The following is a 19,085-nucleotide window of genomic DNA, read 5'->3' on the forward strand; positions in this document are numbered from 1 at the left end:
ATGAAAAGACCATAGACCTGATAAAAATGATGAGGTTCATAGAGGCAGGGTCAAAATCTGATGTCTGTTACTCCTCTTTCAAGGCCAGAAAAGAGTTACAGATTTCACATGTTAATCCATTCTGCCAACAATGCTTTCATGGCTACTGGAGGGAGGGGTAGTGTAGGAGACAAGTATTCTGAGCAGATTCCAGTCTGGAAGACACCTCTTCTCATCAGTATAGGTTAATGGACCAAGAACAAGCAATGGTCAGTGTCTATTTTCTGTCCTCAGGAATATTTTGTTTCTCCATCTTATTTATTAATGAAAATTTCCTTCCCAGGACCATGTCACATACCACCATAGAGTCCTTTGCAGTCTAGTATGAATGATACGTGTAAAGTTGGGCAGTGCAGCCTGTGCAACAGGACACAACAACATCCCCTGTGAATAGCTCGCCACAATGCATCCACCTAGATAAGTCTTTTCTCAGCGACCCAGTTCTCTCCCTCCACTTTATGTGATTTCGTATTGGCCCCGTTTTTATATTTCCTTAAGCTGTCTTATCTTTTTTTTTTTTATATGATAAGAATTTAATACAGAATATACTAACAATTCATAAACTCAACAACAACAAAACGGACCACCCAGTTAAAAAAAATGAGGAAAAGGCCCTCAGCAGTATGGCTCAGCGGATAGAGCATTGGCCTATGGGCTGACGAGTCTCGGGTTCAATTCTGGGTCAAGGGCATGTACCTAGATTGCAGGCTTACTCCCCGGCATGCAGGAAGCAACAAATCAATGTTTCTCTTTCTGTCTCTTCCCCATCCCTTCTGTTATGCCCAGATTTCAAGATTCCCAAGAAACCACATCAGGGTGCCAATTCGATGCAAAAGCATAAGAATCTGTATTTCAAGCTAGCTTGAGCTCTCCATCCACCAGACTCACCGACACATCGGCTAGCCAAGTGGCCAAGAGAGCCAACCCCGCCCAGAGACCGGTTATATAGGGGGGGGGTCGGAGTAAGGGGAGGAGAAAGGACTGTGCTTTGCCGATTGGCCAGACGCAAGTCGATGTCCCGTTCCTGGGTGTGGCTAGCAGAGTCTTAGACTTCCGTGAAGAAGCTCCTTGCCAAACACGTGGCCAAGGTAAGATGGAGGACGTAGCCCTTACCCTGGGGCAAGATGGCCCTTACCCTGGGGGAAGGTGGAGGGCCTAGCCCTCGCCCTTTCATTCCCCCCTTTGTCTTGGAACTTCCGGCTCAATCATGAGACGGACTGCACTTCCATTCCACCGTTGGTAGAGGCCCGTACTGGGCATATTTTAACAAATGGTCTGGTGGAAGGGAAAGAAACCATTTTAGCTTTAACAACTTCTATTGAAATAGGATTTTTCTTCTTAAAATTCCTCCATGGCTATCAAAAAGCCAAATCAAGATTAATTTATCTACTGTCCTGATGTTTGCATAAACACAACAAGAATGGTAACTGACTACCTTTGCTGGAATCTCATGGTTGAATCTTAATGTGCCCCGTAGGGCCAGGAAGCCACGCCACCCAGCTGCCATCAGGCTCGCCTGCAGTATCTGCTGAGTTAGGTGAATCCCTCACCTGCAGCAACTCCACCTGAGCCCACGCTCTAGGCTTTAAGCCCATCTCGGTAGCCCCCCTACTTGTTGCGGCCCAGAGTGTGTGGGAGTTCCGCAGGAATGCAGAGGCATCCCTACTGCTCCCCTTCTACTCTTACCAACCGCCAGTGATGGTAGGGCATGGGCCTGACGCTCCAGCGCCAGCCATCTTCAGGGCTTCCAAGCAGGATACCAGGCTTTCTTCGTGGCATTTTTACTGGCTTCAAGTCTTTAGAGCTCAGACAGGGCTCTTTAAAACATGATACTCCAGTCAAAGTTTTCCGTTAATAAAACCACTATTAGGAACCGGTCTTATTGAATCTATGCAAAGAAATGTATTGCCATGTTAGCATTGCCAAATTTCGGAGGAATTACATAAGAAGAAAGACATACTGATCTACTCTAAGATTTTCGGACTTTCCTTGCCAATTTCTTTTCATTGTTGGCATTAAACTTTCTTTCTATGCATAACCATGCCTCAGACCTTCTACTCTAAACAGGCTTTTTTCAGACTACCCCTGGCATGGGCATGGTCACAAAGGCCTGCAAGCAGTACACAGGCTGCCAACTGTTAGCTGTCTCTCAACAGAGACCAAAACCTGATGGGCACTGTTCCCTGCCCAGGTGGGCACCTGCCCTCTTGGCAGCTAGGCACCCTTTACTTTTTGGGGTTCACCCCACATAGTACCCTTCCAGGACAGCCAACATACATTCAAACCTGCAAGAGAATTAAAGGTCAATATAACATATCAATACAATGAAACATAATATAGGCATCATGGCCGCTTTAGGCAGCCACATCTTCTGCTACTAAACATGTGATCCTATAAATTGTCCTTGTCTCTTTGGAGCCATGTCCATGAAGATGCAGGCATTATCTAAGTCTATTCAATGTTACCAGCATCAGGCAGGTCGATCACGCCGTAGCTTGAGCTTGAGCGGGTTGCGTTGATCTTGATCGACGCTCCATGTGGTGACGAAGTCTTTCCGGATCATGGATGGGTCCGCTGAAGCTGTCTTATCTTGTATGTGTTCTTATTTGTACTTGTTTACACATTTTTTCTTGCCTCTATGCAACTGGAAAATTTGAGGCCAGGTAATATGACATGTTTTTTAATCCCTGGAAGCACCTGTCTCAAGGCTGTGTACATTGTGGAGTTAAAAAGGTAACAATAACAGTTTAAATAAAAACCAACAATAATAATGACAGATAACATTTATTGAGCTCTCACTATGTGTCAAGCACAAACTGTTCTGAATGGATTATTTTATTTAACCCTAATAATAACTGCATGCATTAGAGACTATATAATCTTATTTTATAAAAAAGAAAACCAGAACCCATTAAGGTTAAGTAACATCCTATCAAAATATTAATATGATTTTGAATTTAAAAATTTCCGTCTCTTGGACATATTACACCCTTTGGAGCCTATAATTTCATTTAAGTAAATGCAGTTTACTAAACTATGAGTTTATTGATTGTAGGAGCCTTAATTATTGTTTGAATCTACAAAGTAGTATACTTTATATGTACTTAATTGGAGAATAATGTGTGGATGAATAAAAGAAGGCTAGATTATTTCAGCTGTGCAGCTGACCCCACTTCTGAATGGCTTGCAGGGGTAGCCTGCTCCAAAGCCACATTGCTTGAAGCAAATGGTCACAGGATTAGAACCAAGAACCGTTAACCCGCAATTAAGGACACCTTTCCTTACATCCCTCCACCTAATTATTCACACAAAGGACACTTTGCTGTATGTTACATGAAACCGGGGAAGGCAAAACTGCAGAGCATTGGTCTCTTTGGGAAACTCCCACTAAAACTCTTCACGGAAACCTTCTGCATCTGCTCAGCCACTTCTGCCCAGTTCCCGGACCCCACATTGATTCTTCGAGGGTGCTCTCAAGTCTCCTTCTGCCTCAATCTGACACACATGACAAAGGAGCCCCACTCTGCCCTGGGCTGAATGGTTTGGGCACTGGAAAGTGATGATTCAGCAGGCTTCCTGGTACCTCGGAAGGAGACTCACTGTGCTCAGACCTGATGAGTCAGTTGTCCCTACAAGCCATCTGGAAGTGGCTGTGCTGACTGGTCCACTGCCTGGAGCTACAACCACATGCCATGGCAAACTGAATGTCTGGATTCACAAAGTGACTGTTCCTGGGAAGGTGGGGCCCACAGCCCAGTGTGGAGTGATGGAACGTCAGACCCAGGTCATCTTTGTTGTTGCTTTCCACTGATCCAAGTACATAGCAGGCTCCTATCATCTTACAGGGCACTCTCAGAGCAGAGCCTGCTTTCTAAGATCCAAAGAAACCAAAGTGTGAATGTAAGACAGTCCTGTTAAAGTAACCAGAGTCACTCATGCTAAGCCCCACATCAGTGACCAAAACTTACCTAAATGTCTATGCTCAGCAATCCCAGAAAAGAAAGGCCTAGGTCAACCAATTCGTGCTTGCCTGCTCAGAACAAGTAACCCCACGGGCCTCCAAGACTTCCCTTTGCTCCATATAAGGAAAGTCACCCTGTTTCAACCAATCAGCAAACACTGGGCATAACTTCCTTTCTCCTGCTCACTTTGGTCTATAAAAATCTCTCACCTTGTACAGCTCTTCAGAGCTCTTTCTCTCTGCCAGATGGGATGCTGCCTGGTTCATGAATTGCTGAAATGAAAGTCGACTAGATCCGTAGATTGTGGACATTTTCCTTTTGACAGTTTATATAGACTAGAGTCAGAAGTTATCCTCCATCCTCCCATGAGAAGACTAGATGACTCTGAGAGTTTAAGCTGTAAGCCCCATGTCAGGACGTGGGCATGCAGACTTGTCACCTACTGCCCACTGAAACAGGAATTTTTAGGGGTGAAAAAGACAGGTTTAGGAAATTTTAGACATTTTAGAAATTAAGGGGACCATGGAGGAAGCACAGGGCTGCAGAGCAGCAGAAGGTATATTTCCATAGAATAGGGGAGCTGAAAAGCTGCAACAGGTACATTTCCATAGAATGATAGAGCTGGAAACAGCAAAAGGTCTATATTTACAAAATAAAGAGAAGGAAGCCCTTCATAAAGAATGAGAAGAAGAAAGAAAACAATAAGGAAGGAGGGGGTGGAGAACTTCACATGTCCCAGGTGAGGTTCGACCTTTGAGCCCAGAAGTTACTATAGATCCAGTCCAAGGGAATAGTGACCAATCAGAGGGGATCTCAAGGCACCACGATCTGCAGCCTTTATAAGCCATGGAAACAGGGACTCGGTGGGACTCTTTCCCCCTCCCCACATGGGAGTCTGTACTTGTTCTTCAATAAGTCTCTATTTTTGCTATATCACCTTCTGTCCATGGATTCATTCTTTGACTCCAATGGACAAAGAATCAGGGAACACTGCATGTTCCAGTCCCCAAATCACGTATTACCACCATGGGGATCCTGGGTGCTGGGTGCTGATGTGGGGAGCAGGCACCACGAGGTCTGACATGCTCTGCATCCATGCTCTGGAGCTGCTCTTGCTTTGGCCAGTGATGGAATCAGAATCTTTTTTTTAAAATATATTTTATTGATTTTTTACAGAGAGGAAGGGAGAGAGATAGTTAGAAACATCGATGAGAGAGAAACATCAATCAGCTGCCTCCTGCACATCTCCTACTGGGGATGTGCCCGCAACCCAGGTACATGCCCTTGACCGGAATCGAACTTGGGACCTTTCAGTCCACAGGCCGATGCTCTATCCACTAAGCCAAACTGGTTTCAGCGGAATCAGAATCTTGATGATAACTGGGGTTGGCATAGTGCTCCTAAGAGGGGAGACCTGGAAAATATCTGCCTGAATCCTTGGCCAGCTCATGGTCCTAGAGTTCCATCTAGCTTTGCTCTGAGGCTAGGGAGGGAACCTGGCCTAGGTGGGTGTGTGCAGTAAGGATGAGGAAACAGGACAAGAGTCCACAGGTTGATCCTGTGCTTGCAGGGAAAGGAGACTGGTTCTGAAGTAATTGCATTAGAAATTGCCAAGAAGATCATGGGGCTGCTGGGAGGCTGACCTCTGCTCTCCAGGGCAGGGCTGGCAGCAGCAGGAGGCAGGGTGCAGAAATGTGCCTTCAGCAATATCTACCCTGGCTGCTGCGGCTTCCTCCTCTGAAGGCCACAGTTTGCTCCTCTCACTGCCTTGCTCCGGAGCTCTGCCTGCTATCCACCTGTGATCGAGATGCACTCTGAATGCTGTGAGGGCTCCATTAACCTGGCAGTTATATGCCTTAGATATTTTTTTAAAAACTAAGATCAAAGCACTTTGTAAGTTTGATTCTTGTGTGTACATGTTTTCCTGAGTGGAATTAACTACAGATTCTTGGGGGGGATGAAGGGGGCGGAGAGATAGGTTTTTGACATAGCAGGGCTGAGGACATAGACTGGGGCCACAGTGAAGACACTGGTCAGAGCTGCCACTGGGCCTCTCAGTGCAAGGCCTGGTTCCATCGCCCCAAATGCATATAATTAGAAGTTTTAGTATTAGTTTTAAATTAATTGGCAAAGATTCACATTTGGGATCAACTCTGCATTGCCTAAGGGAGAATTGAACAGACACCCACGCTTCCAATCCTCTGTTAATTGGGATTTCCCTAAATACAGCACACAGTCAGCAGTGGGGAAGAAGTAAGAGAGAGAGAAAGGGTGTTGGGTGTCAGAGAGAGGGTGTCTGAGGGAAGCTGGTTTCCTGCATCTAGTCATTCCAAAGATATCATGAGCAGCAAATTAAACGATCCTTCAGCAAGAATTTTGACAGGAAAATTTCATTAGGGATTTAAATCTCTATGGAAGCTCAAGTTGCTGCATTAAGATATGAAAATTGTGCAAATATTGTTCCTTAGACTAATGTTTGCTGCAGGTCATTGAGTCTCAGTCAATGAAATTTAGAGTGATAAATGCCATATTGAAAATAACTAGAGGAAGGAGGGGGCGAGGGAAGGAAGAAAAGAGGCCTGCATTGGGAGTTCAGGCCCTCAAATTATTTGGATTGGAAGGTAGACTCCAGTATTAACCAGCTGTGTAACCTTGGGCAAGTTTGTTTAACATCTCTGAGGCCTAATTTCCTCATTTATAAAATGTGAACTATTGCCGGAAACTCTCTGCTAGACCATGATTGTGAGGGTTTTAATGAGATAATCCAGGTAAAGTTCTTTAGCACAGTGCCTGGCACTTGTAAATCCCAAACATACTAGTCCTATATCATAAAGATGTAATATGCAAATGGTTGTCACACCGTGAAGCATAATGACTGACCATGTAACGACCAGATCATGGATCAGCAGGAGGTTGGGGCTGCGAGCTACAAGCTGGCAGTGGAGAGCTACAGGAGAGGGCAGGGCAGCAAGCTATTAGGGGGGGCGGGGGAGCTACAGGAGGGCAGGGCAGTGGGCAGAGAGCTACTGGAGGGCGGCAGCAAGCTACTGGCGAGCTACTGGTGCATGGATTTGTGTGCAGGGCTACTAGTATGATTATAATACAGAAAGTGGGCTAATGTTTATCTGGCACTGACTTCTTCTCAGTCTCAGTGATATCAACCTACCAGTACTATTATTACTATTTTTAATGTTTATTTATTGATTTTAGAGAGAAGGAGAGAGAGAGCGACATTCTTTGGTGTTCCACTTATTTAGGCATTCATTGGTTGATTCTTGTATGTGTCCCTGACCAGGGATTGAATCGAAACCTTGGCAAATTGGGATGACACTAGGACTAACTGAGCTACTTGGTCCAGCCAGGAGGGTCTTGGAGCCTAAATCCTGTTTGTACACCTTTGTACTAACAGAATCTGACTGATTAGATGGCTGTTGGTGGATGTTTAGAAAATATTTGTGAAATGAATTATTAATTGCATAAATAAATGGATGATGCATGAATGAATGGAAGGTATAATGTTTTTCTCAATTAAACTGTGCCTCAAGGATTCATCCACAGGTTTCTCAATGTTCGTTTGTTTGTATTTTGTTTCAAGGCATTCTCACAGTTTTATTCCCATAATCATATGCCATTTTATAGAAAACAGGAGAAAAGAGAAAAAAATTCCATATACTTACAATAGTCCAAACACTTAAAGTCCCCCTTTTGCATTTTAGGGTATGTGTGTTTTCATCATTTTACCAAAGGATGTTCTTGCTGCAATCTTATATGAAAATAATTTCCATCTTGCTGTTTCACTTAATAAGATTATTTCATACAGCTATTATTTTAATGATAATTTAATAGAACATGATAGATGTGCCATATTACGTTTTACTTAAATATACTCTTGCTGATTTTTAGACCGTGCCCATTGTTTCACTATTAGGAATATTGTTGCACTACTTATTTTCATGTATATATGACATAGGTTTTCAGGGTTACTGTCTGATCTCGGATCGCTTTTCTTTGAGGAGCATACAGTCTTTACAAGGGACCTCACCTTCAACCACTGTAGTGATGTACTATGATATCCAATTGGATGGCAAGAGTTTAATTATTGTTTAAAAGGGATTATGTTCACCATTTTATACTATATTCAAACCCTTTTCCAGAACACTGTACTTGATAGATATTCCACAGCTATATATGAAAAGAAAAAGAAAAGGAAGAAGAGGAAGGGAGAAGGAAGAAAGGGAGAGATGGGGGAGAGAAGGAAGGTAGAGGGGAAAGCAAATAATGAAGAAAGAGAAGGAAGTAAAGGGAAAACAGAAGGGAAGGAAAAACGAGGGAAGAGAAAGAAGAAAGGGAAGAAAGCATAGCAAAGAAGAGAACTAGGTAAATCAGAGAGAATGACAAAGAAAAGAAAGAAAAAGATAAAGAAAGAATCAGCAAGCTCATTCTTCTGTGTAAACTTGCTAATAATTCCAAATACATGTCTCTATCCACAACCAAACTTTCCAGGCATCAGCTTAGCATGTGACCAAATCACAGGAGGAAAAAGATACAACATACTCTAGTATCTGCCCCTATCTGGGCAATTCCTAGACAGCAGGGCCTCGCATTTCACAGAACAGAGAATTCATGGCTTGCTTTGTTGCTAGGTTTTAGGCAACCTTCTTCCCTCCCCCCCCTCCCCCCGCCCCTGCACACACACACCTTTCTCAAGGAGAGCTAAATTTGTGAAGAAGAATAGTAGATACTGTATAGTGACTTACCTTACCAAGGTAAAACACAGTCAAATTAAATTAAAAAAAAATTTCCCCTTTAAAAATGTTTACATTTTCTTGATGAAACACAGCTAGAAATTCAGGGGCAAAATGAAAATATGCATTTTGAAAAGATGTTAAAAGATGGTTAGACACATTCGTTGTGCAGCAACATGCACACTAGCAGATAGGCGACCTCTGTCTGTTGTCAATACGCAATGCTTCGCTCAAGTTGATGTTATGCATGATTGGTAATTAGAAAACCGTAACATTGCCTTACGATTGGAAATGCCTGTCATTATCTTCACTGAACTAAATTGCTGATTGAATAAAAGTTCTCTTGCCTTAGAAGTGACTCAGTTATAGCAGTCATTGCAACATCAGAAGATTATTTACACATAGAGTAAAAATTCCACATTTGACTAGAATTGGGCATAATGGTACAGAACATTACTTTTAACTTCATGTAGGAAAATAAACCAATGGCTAGCAATATTTCTACTTTTAACTTCACATAGAAAAAGAAACTCATGACTAGAAATATTTCTTAGTGGGAAATTGTCTTCATTCATTCATGAAAAAATATTAGTAGTAAAGTAATCACTTTAGATATGCAAATAGTGTTGCTAAAAATGGGGTTTCTCTGTTTGAAAACTTGTTATATAATTTGATATGCATATTTCCATATTTCAATAAGACAGATAAAAGGTTAATAGATTTAATATTATCACAAATTACTAGCCAGAGGTCGGTACTTTAGCTTCTACAAAATCTTTTGGATAAATAATAAGTGCTTTTCTTTTTCTATATCCTTGCTTTCCTAATGGGGTGGTAGTGGATGCGGAAACTGAAAACCAAGGCAGTCAGCTTCCATGAAGTCCCCAGGGTGGTTAGTTGGCAGTGGAGTTGAATGTGAAGACCAGGCCCCATCCAGAAGACCCGGACCTAGACCCGGTTAGTTCTGAGCGAGCTTTGAACATTAACCCTGTCATCAGCACCCACCCTGGCAGCTTGCAGAGTCACACGAGTGCAACGCAGCCTCCAGCTGAGTTAGCAACCATTGCTCAGAGTCCGGGCTGCCTATAGATTGTGTTAGAGAAGAAAAATGCTTGACCTACTTGGATCCGATAAGATGGAGTCAGTTTTCGGCAGAAATTGATCACAACGGACTCCTTGATAGCCTTCTTTGCACCTGAGAAAAGGGGATAAATAATAAACATATGCATGTGGCTGTGAAAGTTTCAAAATTTCAACAAGCAAAATAGCCACTAATTACATAAAATAGATAAATGTGAGAATAGAACATTCATGCTTTTGTATAATTTGATTTAGTATGTCTGTAACATCAACAGGCAGATTTTAGTCTATTTCTGTGCAAAAAAACAAACAAAAATTCCCAGCACTTCTTTGCTTTCATAATTTTATATATAATACCTACTGCACAAATTGAATACTTTTGAAGATGACCCTCGTAGCAATCTCAGCAGTGGTAGCCCTCATGTCAGAGTTCTGGATGCAGGCATGCTTTTCTCTATGCAACACACTGTCTCTAAGAGGCTGTGGTGCCTTTTCAGAAGCATCGCTTTCCAAGTGTCATTTTTCTAATAAAAACATTTTCTCATGTAACTTATCAATATTATCAATAGATTTTGGTGACTGTTTATTTTTCTTGTGTTTTATTAGTTAGTTCCTTTCAAATTTTTAACTTTTTTTTTTTAAGTTAGCTAGGCTTCAAGTCCCTGTGGCCTGATTGGCCAGCGCAACGTCTTTCACATCTGCCAAGATCTCTATGTGCAAGTGTGAAGTTTCCGTAAATGCCCATTTTTCTCTCCTCATTTTCTCTTTTGAGTTCAGCAAACATGTGCAAAGCGCCTGCTTTCTGCCAGGCGTTGCACAAGGCACCTTTCCTGAGATGGGCAGGATTTGGAGGGGAGGAATTTGCCTGCAAGCACCAGCAATGAGCATCGCTCCGCCCTGCTGATCCTCAGTGAGTCTTCACACCGCTCCCTCCAGCAGGGCTGCTGGCTGCCTTGGACAGCTTCAGCTCATCAGCATCAGCTCATCTGCAGCAGGTCAAGGAACAAGTACAGTCCAGGTGGGCCCCAAACCCCTGCTTTGGAACAGTATCCATAGGGGGATGTGGCCTTTAGTGATGGACTTGAACCTTAACCTGTCATGCCCCAGGTAAGCAGGGAGTCACCCATTGTTGCTGATGAATGAATGTCTCCTATGGACAGAGGAGGAAATTGTGCTGCGGGCATAAAAATCAGACTTACCAAAACAATCCTCTGCTTGTTAGAAATCTATTCAATTGACAAAAGAATGGAAAGGGACCGGCCATTCTGTCTCAGCTGGGACTGTGAATTCTTTCTCTAGAATATGCTTTGTTTTCGGTGTAATAAACTATTAGATGAAATCTATTGCAACTGCAGCAGCAACATTGAAAGGCACCTGGTCATTTTTCTACCTCTCACAGTGGGTCACATCAGAATTCAGGTGGTGGGCGGGCTCTCTTTAGCACACTTTTAAGCCTGGTGCCCAGAGTGTTTGGCTGTTTTCCTTGTACACTGAGAACAAAGACTTCTGATATGAGAACACCCTTGATACTCAATAGGCTATTGAAAAAAAGTTGCTTAAGCAGCCACATATTTTCATAACCTCTTTAAAAATTCATTCATTGCCCTTGAAATAAAGCAGGCGTGTCACTGGGTTTACAATGGTAAAAAGTCAGAAAATACTTAGGACTGGAGCAATTTCTGATGAAAAAATAAATACATTTCTGTTCTCTGGAAGCTGGCCTATTGTTGTTAGTTCATCTTTATTCAGAAGTACCGGGACCATGGTGTTTTAATTTTCATTTTCCCATGAGTTACGTTTGGGTGTGTGCTACAGCATGCATTAACTTTTTGAAGGATTTTATTTCCAACAAATGAGGAAGATGTTCAGCAGCTTAGTCGTTATAAATTCATTTCATGTGAAACCGTATCCTAGAGAGATAGGTGCTTTCAGAGGAAGTGTTTTGTGTGTGTGTGTTTTGCTTTGCTTTTTAAGGCTTCTTTGTAACTTATGAGACATTATTCTATTTGTGTGAAAAAGAAAATAAGGACAGATATTTGAAATTGTTCAAGTCTTAAACAAATTTTCCATGAGTTTGATCCCACTCTGAAGTGTTCAGGCCTTGGGGGTATCAGGACGACTGCACAGTGAGCGCCCCCATCCTGCCCCATGCCCCTGAGCTGTAGGTGATAGAGAGTGATGTGTGATGGTGTCAGAGCAGCCCAGCCCAAGCTGGGAGACCCACTAGGCTGAGCGCCCAGACGGGCCAACCCTAAACATTTCTTACGGAGGCAGTTTCCCTGCTAATCGGTGCTGGGTTTCAGAAATTTCATTTTTAAAATTTCCATGTAATAATCACACATAGCCTGGCCAGTGTGGCTCAGTGGTTGAGCATCAACCTATGAACCAGGAGGTCACGTTTGATTCCTTGTCAGGGAACATGCCCAGGGTTGCAGGCTCGATCCCCAGTAGGGGGCGTGCAGGAGGCAGCCGATCGATGACTCTCTCATCCTTCATGTTTCTATCTCTCTCTCCCTCTCCCTTCCTCTCTCTGAAATCAATTAAAAAAACCCCAACATTTAATATATATATATATATAATTAAAAATCACACATATGTCAACTTGATAAGTTCAGCCCATCCAAATACAAAGACAGAATGTGGCAAGCAGGTAATGCCAATGAAGTGGACTAAATTCATGACAATATTAAAGATGTAAAGCAAAGGAAAAAAGTCTTAAGATGCACTTCTACTTCATAGACTGAGTTTGGCGGAAGTTCTGACAGTGTGATAAGCAGCACATCCTTTGAGAAATATCATTGCAAGTTGGTTTTGGTTTTGGTAGATGTTTTGGGAAGTTTGAGAATACTTTTTTTAAAGAGTTTTGTTTTTTGAAAGGTATAGGTATAAGAACAAGATAAATCCATATAGTAAAAAAAAATGTTTTTTGCTTGTTCATTTTAATAAAGCATGACCTAATTTAATAAAATTATAAAAGTATATGTTCAATCTTTAATGATCAATACATGTTTCGTTAATAAAAGCACAGATTTTATCTTAACCAGGTTAATATTCTATTATTTTTTTACTCTGCATTGCTTTAAAACTGCCCTTAATTGCTCTCCATTCTCCGAATTTCTTTATCCCTGAGAAGCCTTGCACACAGATATTTTATTCAAAATTGCAGTGTTCCCTATGGTTTTTTATGGGTAAGCTTACATTCTATAACTAAATGGCCAAAGAGCAGAGAACAAGCTTAAGATAGGAAATATTATTGGCAGTGAAACAACTACTAAGCAAACACAGTCTGCAAGAGCTAAGAGCTTTTACTTTGCAAAAAATATCACTCTTAAATTCTCTGCTTATCGACTCTGAGATGAAGGAGTTGTCACTTTGGAAAATAGTTAAGTCCTTGGTAATGTTGCTTGTTTAGTTTATTTCTAAACTTAAAAGACAGTGGAGAAGAGCATAGTTGGGGAGACAATGCCCAAATCAGGGTAGGGCAGGTGAGGAGGTGAAGAGGGAACTCTGGTGGAGGAACCCTGAACACGAGAGACTGGGTGCTGCAATGAAGTGAGGGGAAGAGCCAGAGACTCTGAGCTCCACATAAGTATCAGCAAAGTACCCTCTCTGGCTGGTGAGCCACAGGGTCAAATAAAAAAACAGTATTCCCCCTTTCTACAGGGGTAAGCTGTGTAGATTCAAATACAGACACCACTTTTTCTACTCCTTACAACCTTCTAACTTGGTCTCAGTCCCATCCTACTTGTTCAGCTGAACCTAAAATAGCAAGCCACCCCTTTAATTCCTTTTTCCTCCTCTATATTGTCTCTAAGGAAAAGCTTAGCTTTAGTGAAAGGTTTTAAAGGGCAACCCTTGGGCCACAGTGAAGAAGAGAATAAAACTGACAAAGATGGGAAAATACAAAATGCATAGTTGTTGGTTGTAACTCAGTACTTGTTCTGTCAGTGTGGTAAAGCAGAAGCGGTCACCAGGTCACCAGCCTGGATGTGGAGGATGCCAGGAGAAGACTTTGAAACAGCGAGATCATTTGCTGCTGTTTCCATAGAAACCCACATCCCTTGGCCAGCTAGCGGCAATGACCATGGCCATCAGCCCACAAGCTAACTTCACACCATTCCCATCTCTTCTTTTACAATATGTATCTGTTGGATTATGTCTCGGAACCCATTTTCTGAATAACAACTAAATTAGAGCTAATAATATTAGTGATTTGACTGAAAATTGAAGAACTCTCACCTGTAACCAACAGCCTCCCTACCTGTCCAGATTATTACTCAATTTATCCCTCTTCCTTCTATTAGGAAAACCAAACCGAATCAAACCAAACCAAAACCACACGAACACCGTTCCACTGAGGAAACTGTACTATCCTCTTAGTCCTCACCTATTGCTTTCCTGGTCACTTACTCACTAAAGGGAGGCATTATCATTGTTTCACTTCCTCTTCCCCATTCCTTCTCTGTCTTCATTGTCAGGGTCTTGATTATCCACGTGGATGGCCCAGCCAACACCTGGTCTCTTAGCACGACTTCCTCATCTATATCATGGGTAACAGTGCTGAGTTCATAGTCTTGCTTCTGTGCTTAGTATTTGCATGGTGTACTTTAGGCAACTCACTTAATACCCCTATTTCCCAGTATCAACCAAATAAAACGAAAATGATACCAGGAAGGAGAAAAATGAGCAATCACACATGCATTTTGGCCATTTTTATACCTAGAGGTCTTTATATCTGCAAAGATGCATTTTACATAATTTACAGGGAGGAGTGTATGAAGGACAGAAAAATTGACAAATGTTTGCTTTGATCCCTGTGTAGTGCCTGGTCTCTGCTTATACTTTGGAGAAAGTGTACATGTTTCCTTCTTGGAAAGTGGATTTTAGACACAAAATTTAAACTAGCAGAAATCAATTAAGTTCAGAAGAGAGATAGTGGCAATGTTACAAGGAAGTAGACATGTAGACATTTTGTCAGTGATATACACGTCTGCCAATTTTAAGGGGCCTATTAAACGCTGATTTGAAAAACGAACCATCCCTCCAGGTATTTTTCTCTATGCCCTGCCAGTTCTCCTCGGCATCAGTGTCAGGCCTTGGTTGGGAAAAATGGAAAGATCATCAGGCATTTAAACCTTCCATTCTAGAGGCAGGGTGGTTTGGGACACTGCCTGGTTTTAAATCCTGGAGCAGCTATTTACCAGCTGCCTAGCCCTCCTGTGCCTTCTTTTCTTCATCTGTAAAATGGAGATGATAATGGTAGCTCCCTTCTAGAATTATTAGTATTATTAGGGGGAAATGGCATACCTGTGGGTCATGGTAAGCACTCAATAAATGTTAGTTTTGCATATTCTTTGAATTTGGAATCATCATCCCAGCTTTTCCAGTGAGGAAACGGAGGTTCAGAAACATCAAGAGTCTTATCCTAAAATTACATAGCCGGTGTTTGCACTAATGCAAACTCAACTGGGGTTGACTTTCAAGTTCTTGCTTGATGTGTGGCACTTTCCGACATTCTGCATGGAAATTCAGTAGTCACATAAATCACCATACACCTTTCCCAAGATTAATACTTGAAAATATGGCCCACATATTATGAAGCAAAGCCATGATTTATGGTAAGAATTAAAGACCTGGATGTGTAAGTTATTATCCAATCTCAAAATGTTCTTAAGCAAACCATGTCAGAGAGAGTAATCATTCATTTAAAGGCAAATGTGCTCAGCTTCATGTTAATCATAAAGGTAATCACCAACTATGGATGGGAAGCCTCTTAAGGAATATTAGTATGAAGGATGAAAATGACACTTCTAGACTTTAGGCTGTCCTCAGTTAAACACACACACACACACCAAACAAAAATGCAGAGAATGGCATTTTAGCAAGGCCAATGAATTGCCCAGCCTTGAAGAGATGGGGAGTACAGAAGCCAGAATTCCAATGCACGTCTCCATCTAAATGACAATGTGTGCCGGGCGGACTAGAAACATTTCTAGCTAAGGGTCTGCAGCCTAGAGTTGCTGGCTAAAGGTTATGGATGGGTTAGAACAGATTCCCTTCCCTGCCACTCACTGTTGAAGCGGAGATCCAGGTTTGGCTGCAGAGAATTTGTGACACTGATTAACGAATAAGCTGTCTTTAACTGAATTTAGAATGTAACTAAGTGCTCTTATGTAAAAGTAACATTAATTAAAACAGCAAGATGTTTAAGTTAACCAACTGGAATTTAAATTACCTATAGACTGGTTGTAGGTAGAGCATTTCCAAAATCCTTTCAACTATAAATGGAAAAATTTGGAATTGGATTAATTTTAAATTGCAGAGTAACAGCTACCTTCAAACTCGGGAAGGTTCTCCAATGTGTTATTAATGGCTTTCAAATATATGGGTGTCCAAAAAATGTATACACACTTAAAATAATTATTAATTCCAGTGGGTTAAATCTGAAAAGAAAGAAACATCTATTGAGCTATCAGGAAAAAAAGTGTGTATACATTTTTTGAGACACCCTGCATCACACATTCCTTGACAGAGGCAACTGTTGCTTATTATGTCACTCATCTTACAACTCTGATGTTCCTTGCTAACGGAGTTGTGTCTGCAAAAAATTAGGGATTTGTTTTTTACAATTTCCCTTGGGCAAAGTTTGAATTCAAAGTAGATGGAGGTCATTTGTTGCATCCTAAGACTGCTATGATTTCAGAAGTGAATTTGAAAGCATCTGCTCAAATCCAGGAGGTATGCTACACTCTGATAATATTTGAGCCCTAAAGACAGAAAGGAAGAGAATGACTGCAAACCTGAGAAGTTAAAAAATATGACAAATGCATGTTTACTCAATCACAGGTTCTTTTCAACCACGTGTAGAGTATCAGGGACTCATATCCAATAGCCACCCACATAATTTGGTCATTTTTTTTATTACCAGAGAGACAACAACTCATTCACATCAAGTCATTTTACTCTCCTATGTGGCATGTTCACTTTTGGAGAACCAATGACTGGGGAATTCTCATGTCAGTATGAATAAATGGTTTGCTTTGTATAGACATTTAGCCCCTATTTGGTCAAGAGTTATGCCTCAGCTTTACCATCTCATTAACAAATTTAACACACATCACATGGCTTGAAGGTACTATACAGCTTAGCGTGCATAGCAGTATTATCCAGAGCAGCCATGTGGGCCGACAGAGCCATTCTATCTAATTTAGCCTTGATTTTATTTTATTTAAAAGTAAAAAGAAAAATCTCTTTTTAGCCTAAGAAGATAAATAAAGGAATAATCCATCGGCCCTCTTGCACAAAGACTTCATAATTTCAAAATTACAAGAAGTAGTAAAATAGTAATTGCCCTAACAAGAACAAAAGGATTCACATTTATGGAGAAAATCCTACATTTACTAATTCTGATTCTGAAAAATGTGAGAGTCTAGTTTTTAAGAAAGATAGCCTGCTAAATATAGGTAGAAAAGGCATGTCATATGGATGCAAGATGACGCCCAATTCTCCCACTTAGAAGCGTGACAGAAGTCTGTGACTGACCTCTCACAGCTGGTCATCTCTGAGTGGAATTGCCGAGTCTTGATTTAGTGCATGCTCTGTGTACATGTGGGGTACACACACACACTGCCCCTATTCCTTGTAAGTATGCATGATAATCAGAAAATTCAGGCAGGTAATTTAGGTTCCAAGATTAAAGTCAGAGTACAGTCAGGATCTCTTTCCCCACTTCCCTAGTTAATGAAAATTTTTTATTCATACCATTGTAATTAACCTGGTTATTAATTAATTAACAGGAAAGAAGCAAAGGGAAGGCCAAATGATATAGGCATGCCATTTGTACCAGAAAACTACAGTCTAATATCCTCTAAGTCTTTTCCCCACAGATCCTGGGGAAAGGGACTGGACAAAGAGAGAACAGATGCATGCCCAGTAGTCTGGGTGACACAGAGAGGGTGCTTTCTTGTCGGGCACACCTAAGAGCAGGTCATTGGCCAGGATGGGTGTGCCAATCTGAGATACATAAGCTCCTGAATAAAGGACTTCCCTTCCTTCTCTCTCGCTGCTCATGCTGGAATCCTGGCTTGTTGGGCTCTCACGCTCTGCACTCACCCACATAGCCCACAGCCACGCGGACTCCACACACAATGCACTGATGGACTGGAACTAGCCTGGTTCTCTGCCGAACTCAACCCCACCATAGAACAGAAACTCTGCAGACTGGCTTTGCTTTTAGCTCTACCGGACCCCCAGCTGCACCTTTTCCAGGCCTGGCTGAAGGGAAATGGGACTTTTAAAACCAACAGATATATCTCCACACAAATAAAAATCACTCATTCTCCCATGCTAGTCTTAGAACATTGTTTTTCTCAAGATATCATAAGAACCCGACCTGCAGCACCCAGTGGAGAAAGAATTCCCCACTTCCACCAGTGGGCACCCCACTTCCACTGATAATACCATGGCTGCCTTTGATATTTCCCAGTCAACAGCAGACCAAGTTTTTTATGTCTTTACATCCACTCCCTATGACTCCTCTGTTATTTTCACTTAAGATGCTACAAAGATTCAGACACTAGCCAATCACAGACTTTCTCTGATGCTTAGGCTACAACCATGATCAGATTCCTTCACTTGCCTCTACTTGCTTGTAGTAAGAAGAACAATTGATTACCATGTCCAGACTAGTCAGTGGAATTTACTCTTTATTCTTTAGGTCTGGCAGTCATACCTACACAGGAGTAATGACCATCCTTGTCAGTTTGAACTTCACAAGAAATACAAAACTGAGCCAGGGTAAAATATTCTAAACTTACCGAATTAGTGCATGGGTGGCCATAACAAAGTATGATAGACTGGTTGGCTTAGTATAATAACCTGATTATTATTTAATAGGAAAGGAGTAAGGGGAAGACGAGATAATATAAGCATGTCATTTATACAGCTTTGCTAGTTTAACATTTTCCAAGCCTGTTCCCTGCTGATCAATGGCAGAAGGGACCCAACAAAGACAGTTTTGACGCATGCCCAGTAAGGTCTGAGTGACTTGGGAATGTGTTTACCTGACTGTCAATCACACCTTGGAACAGGTAATTGGCCAGAATAGGTGTGGTCTCTGCAAGGGAGCAAAACCTAAATATTTAAACTTCTGAACAATATTTAAACTTTTGACTCTCACTGGCATGCCAGGCTCCTGGCTCTCCTGTTGCAGGGTGCACTCCCCGGGGCCCATGTGGCTCACGGCCATTTGGGACCCACC

The 19,085-nt window shown here is 41.8% G+C and overlaps 1 protein-coding gene across 1 annotated transcript in view; it reads right to left on the minus strand.

The window, feature by feature from the left end:
* The window catches only part of NRG3 (neuregulin 3), a 1,013,555-nt gene that overhangs the window by 221,364 nt on the left and 773,106 nt on the right, over positions 1-19,085 (minus strand). Inside the window, exon 4 of the mRNA XM_023762111.1 lies at positions 9,868-9,941. Within this exon, the coding sequence (XP_023617879.1) occupies positions 9,868-9,941 (74 nt within the window). The remainder of the gene's footprint in view (positions 1-9,867; positions 9,942-19,085) is intronic.

The sequence above is a fragment of the Myotis lucifugus genome, unplaced genomic scaffold (assembly GCF_000147115.1).
Source record: "Myotis lucifugus unplaced genomic scaffold, Myoluc2.0 scaffold_233, whole genome shotgun sequence".
Lineage (NCBI taxonomy): Eukaryota > Metazoa > Chordata > Mammalia > Chiroptera > Vespertilionidae > Myotis > Myotis lucifugus.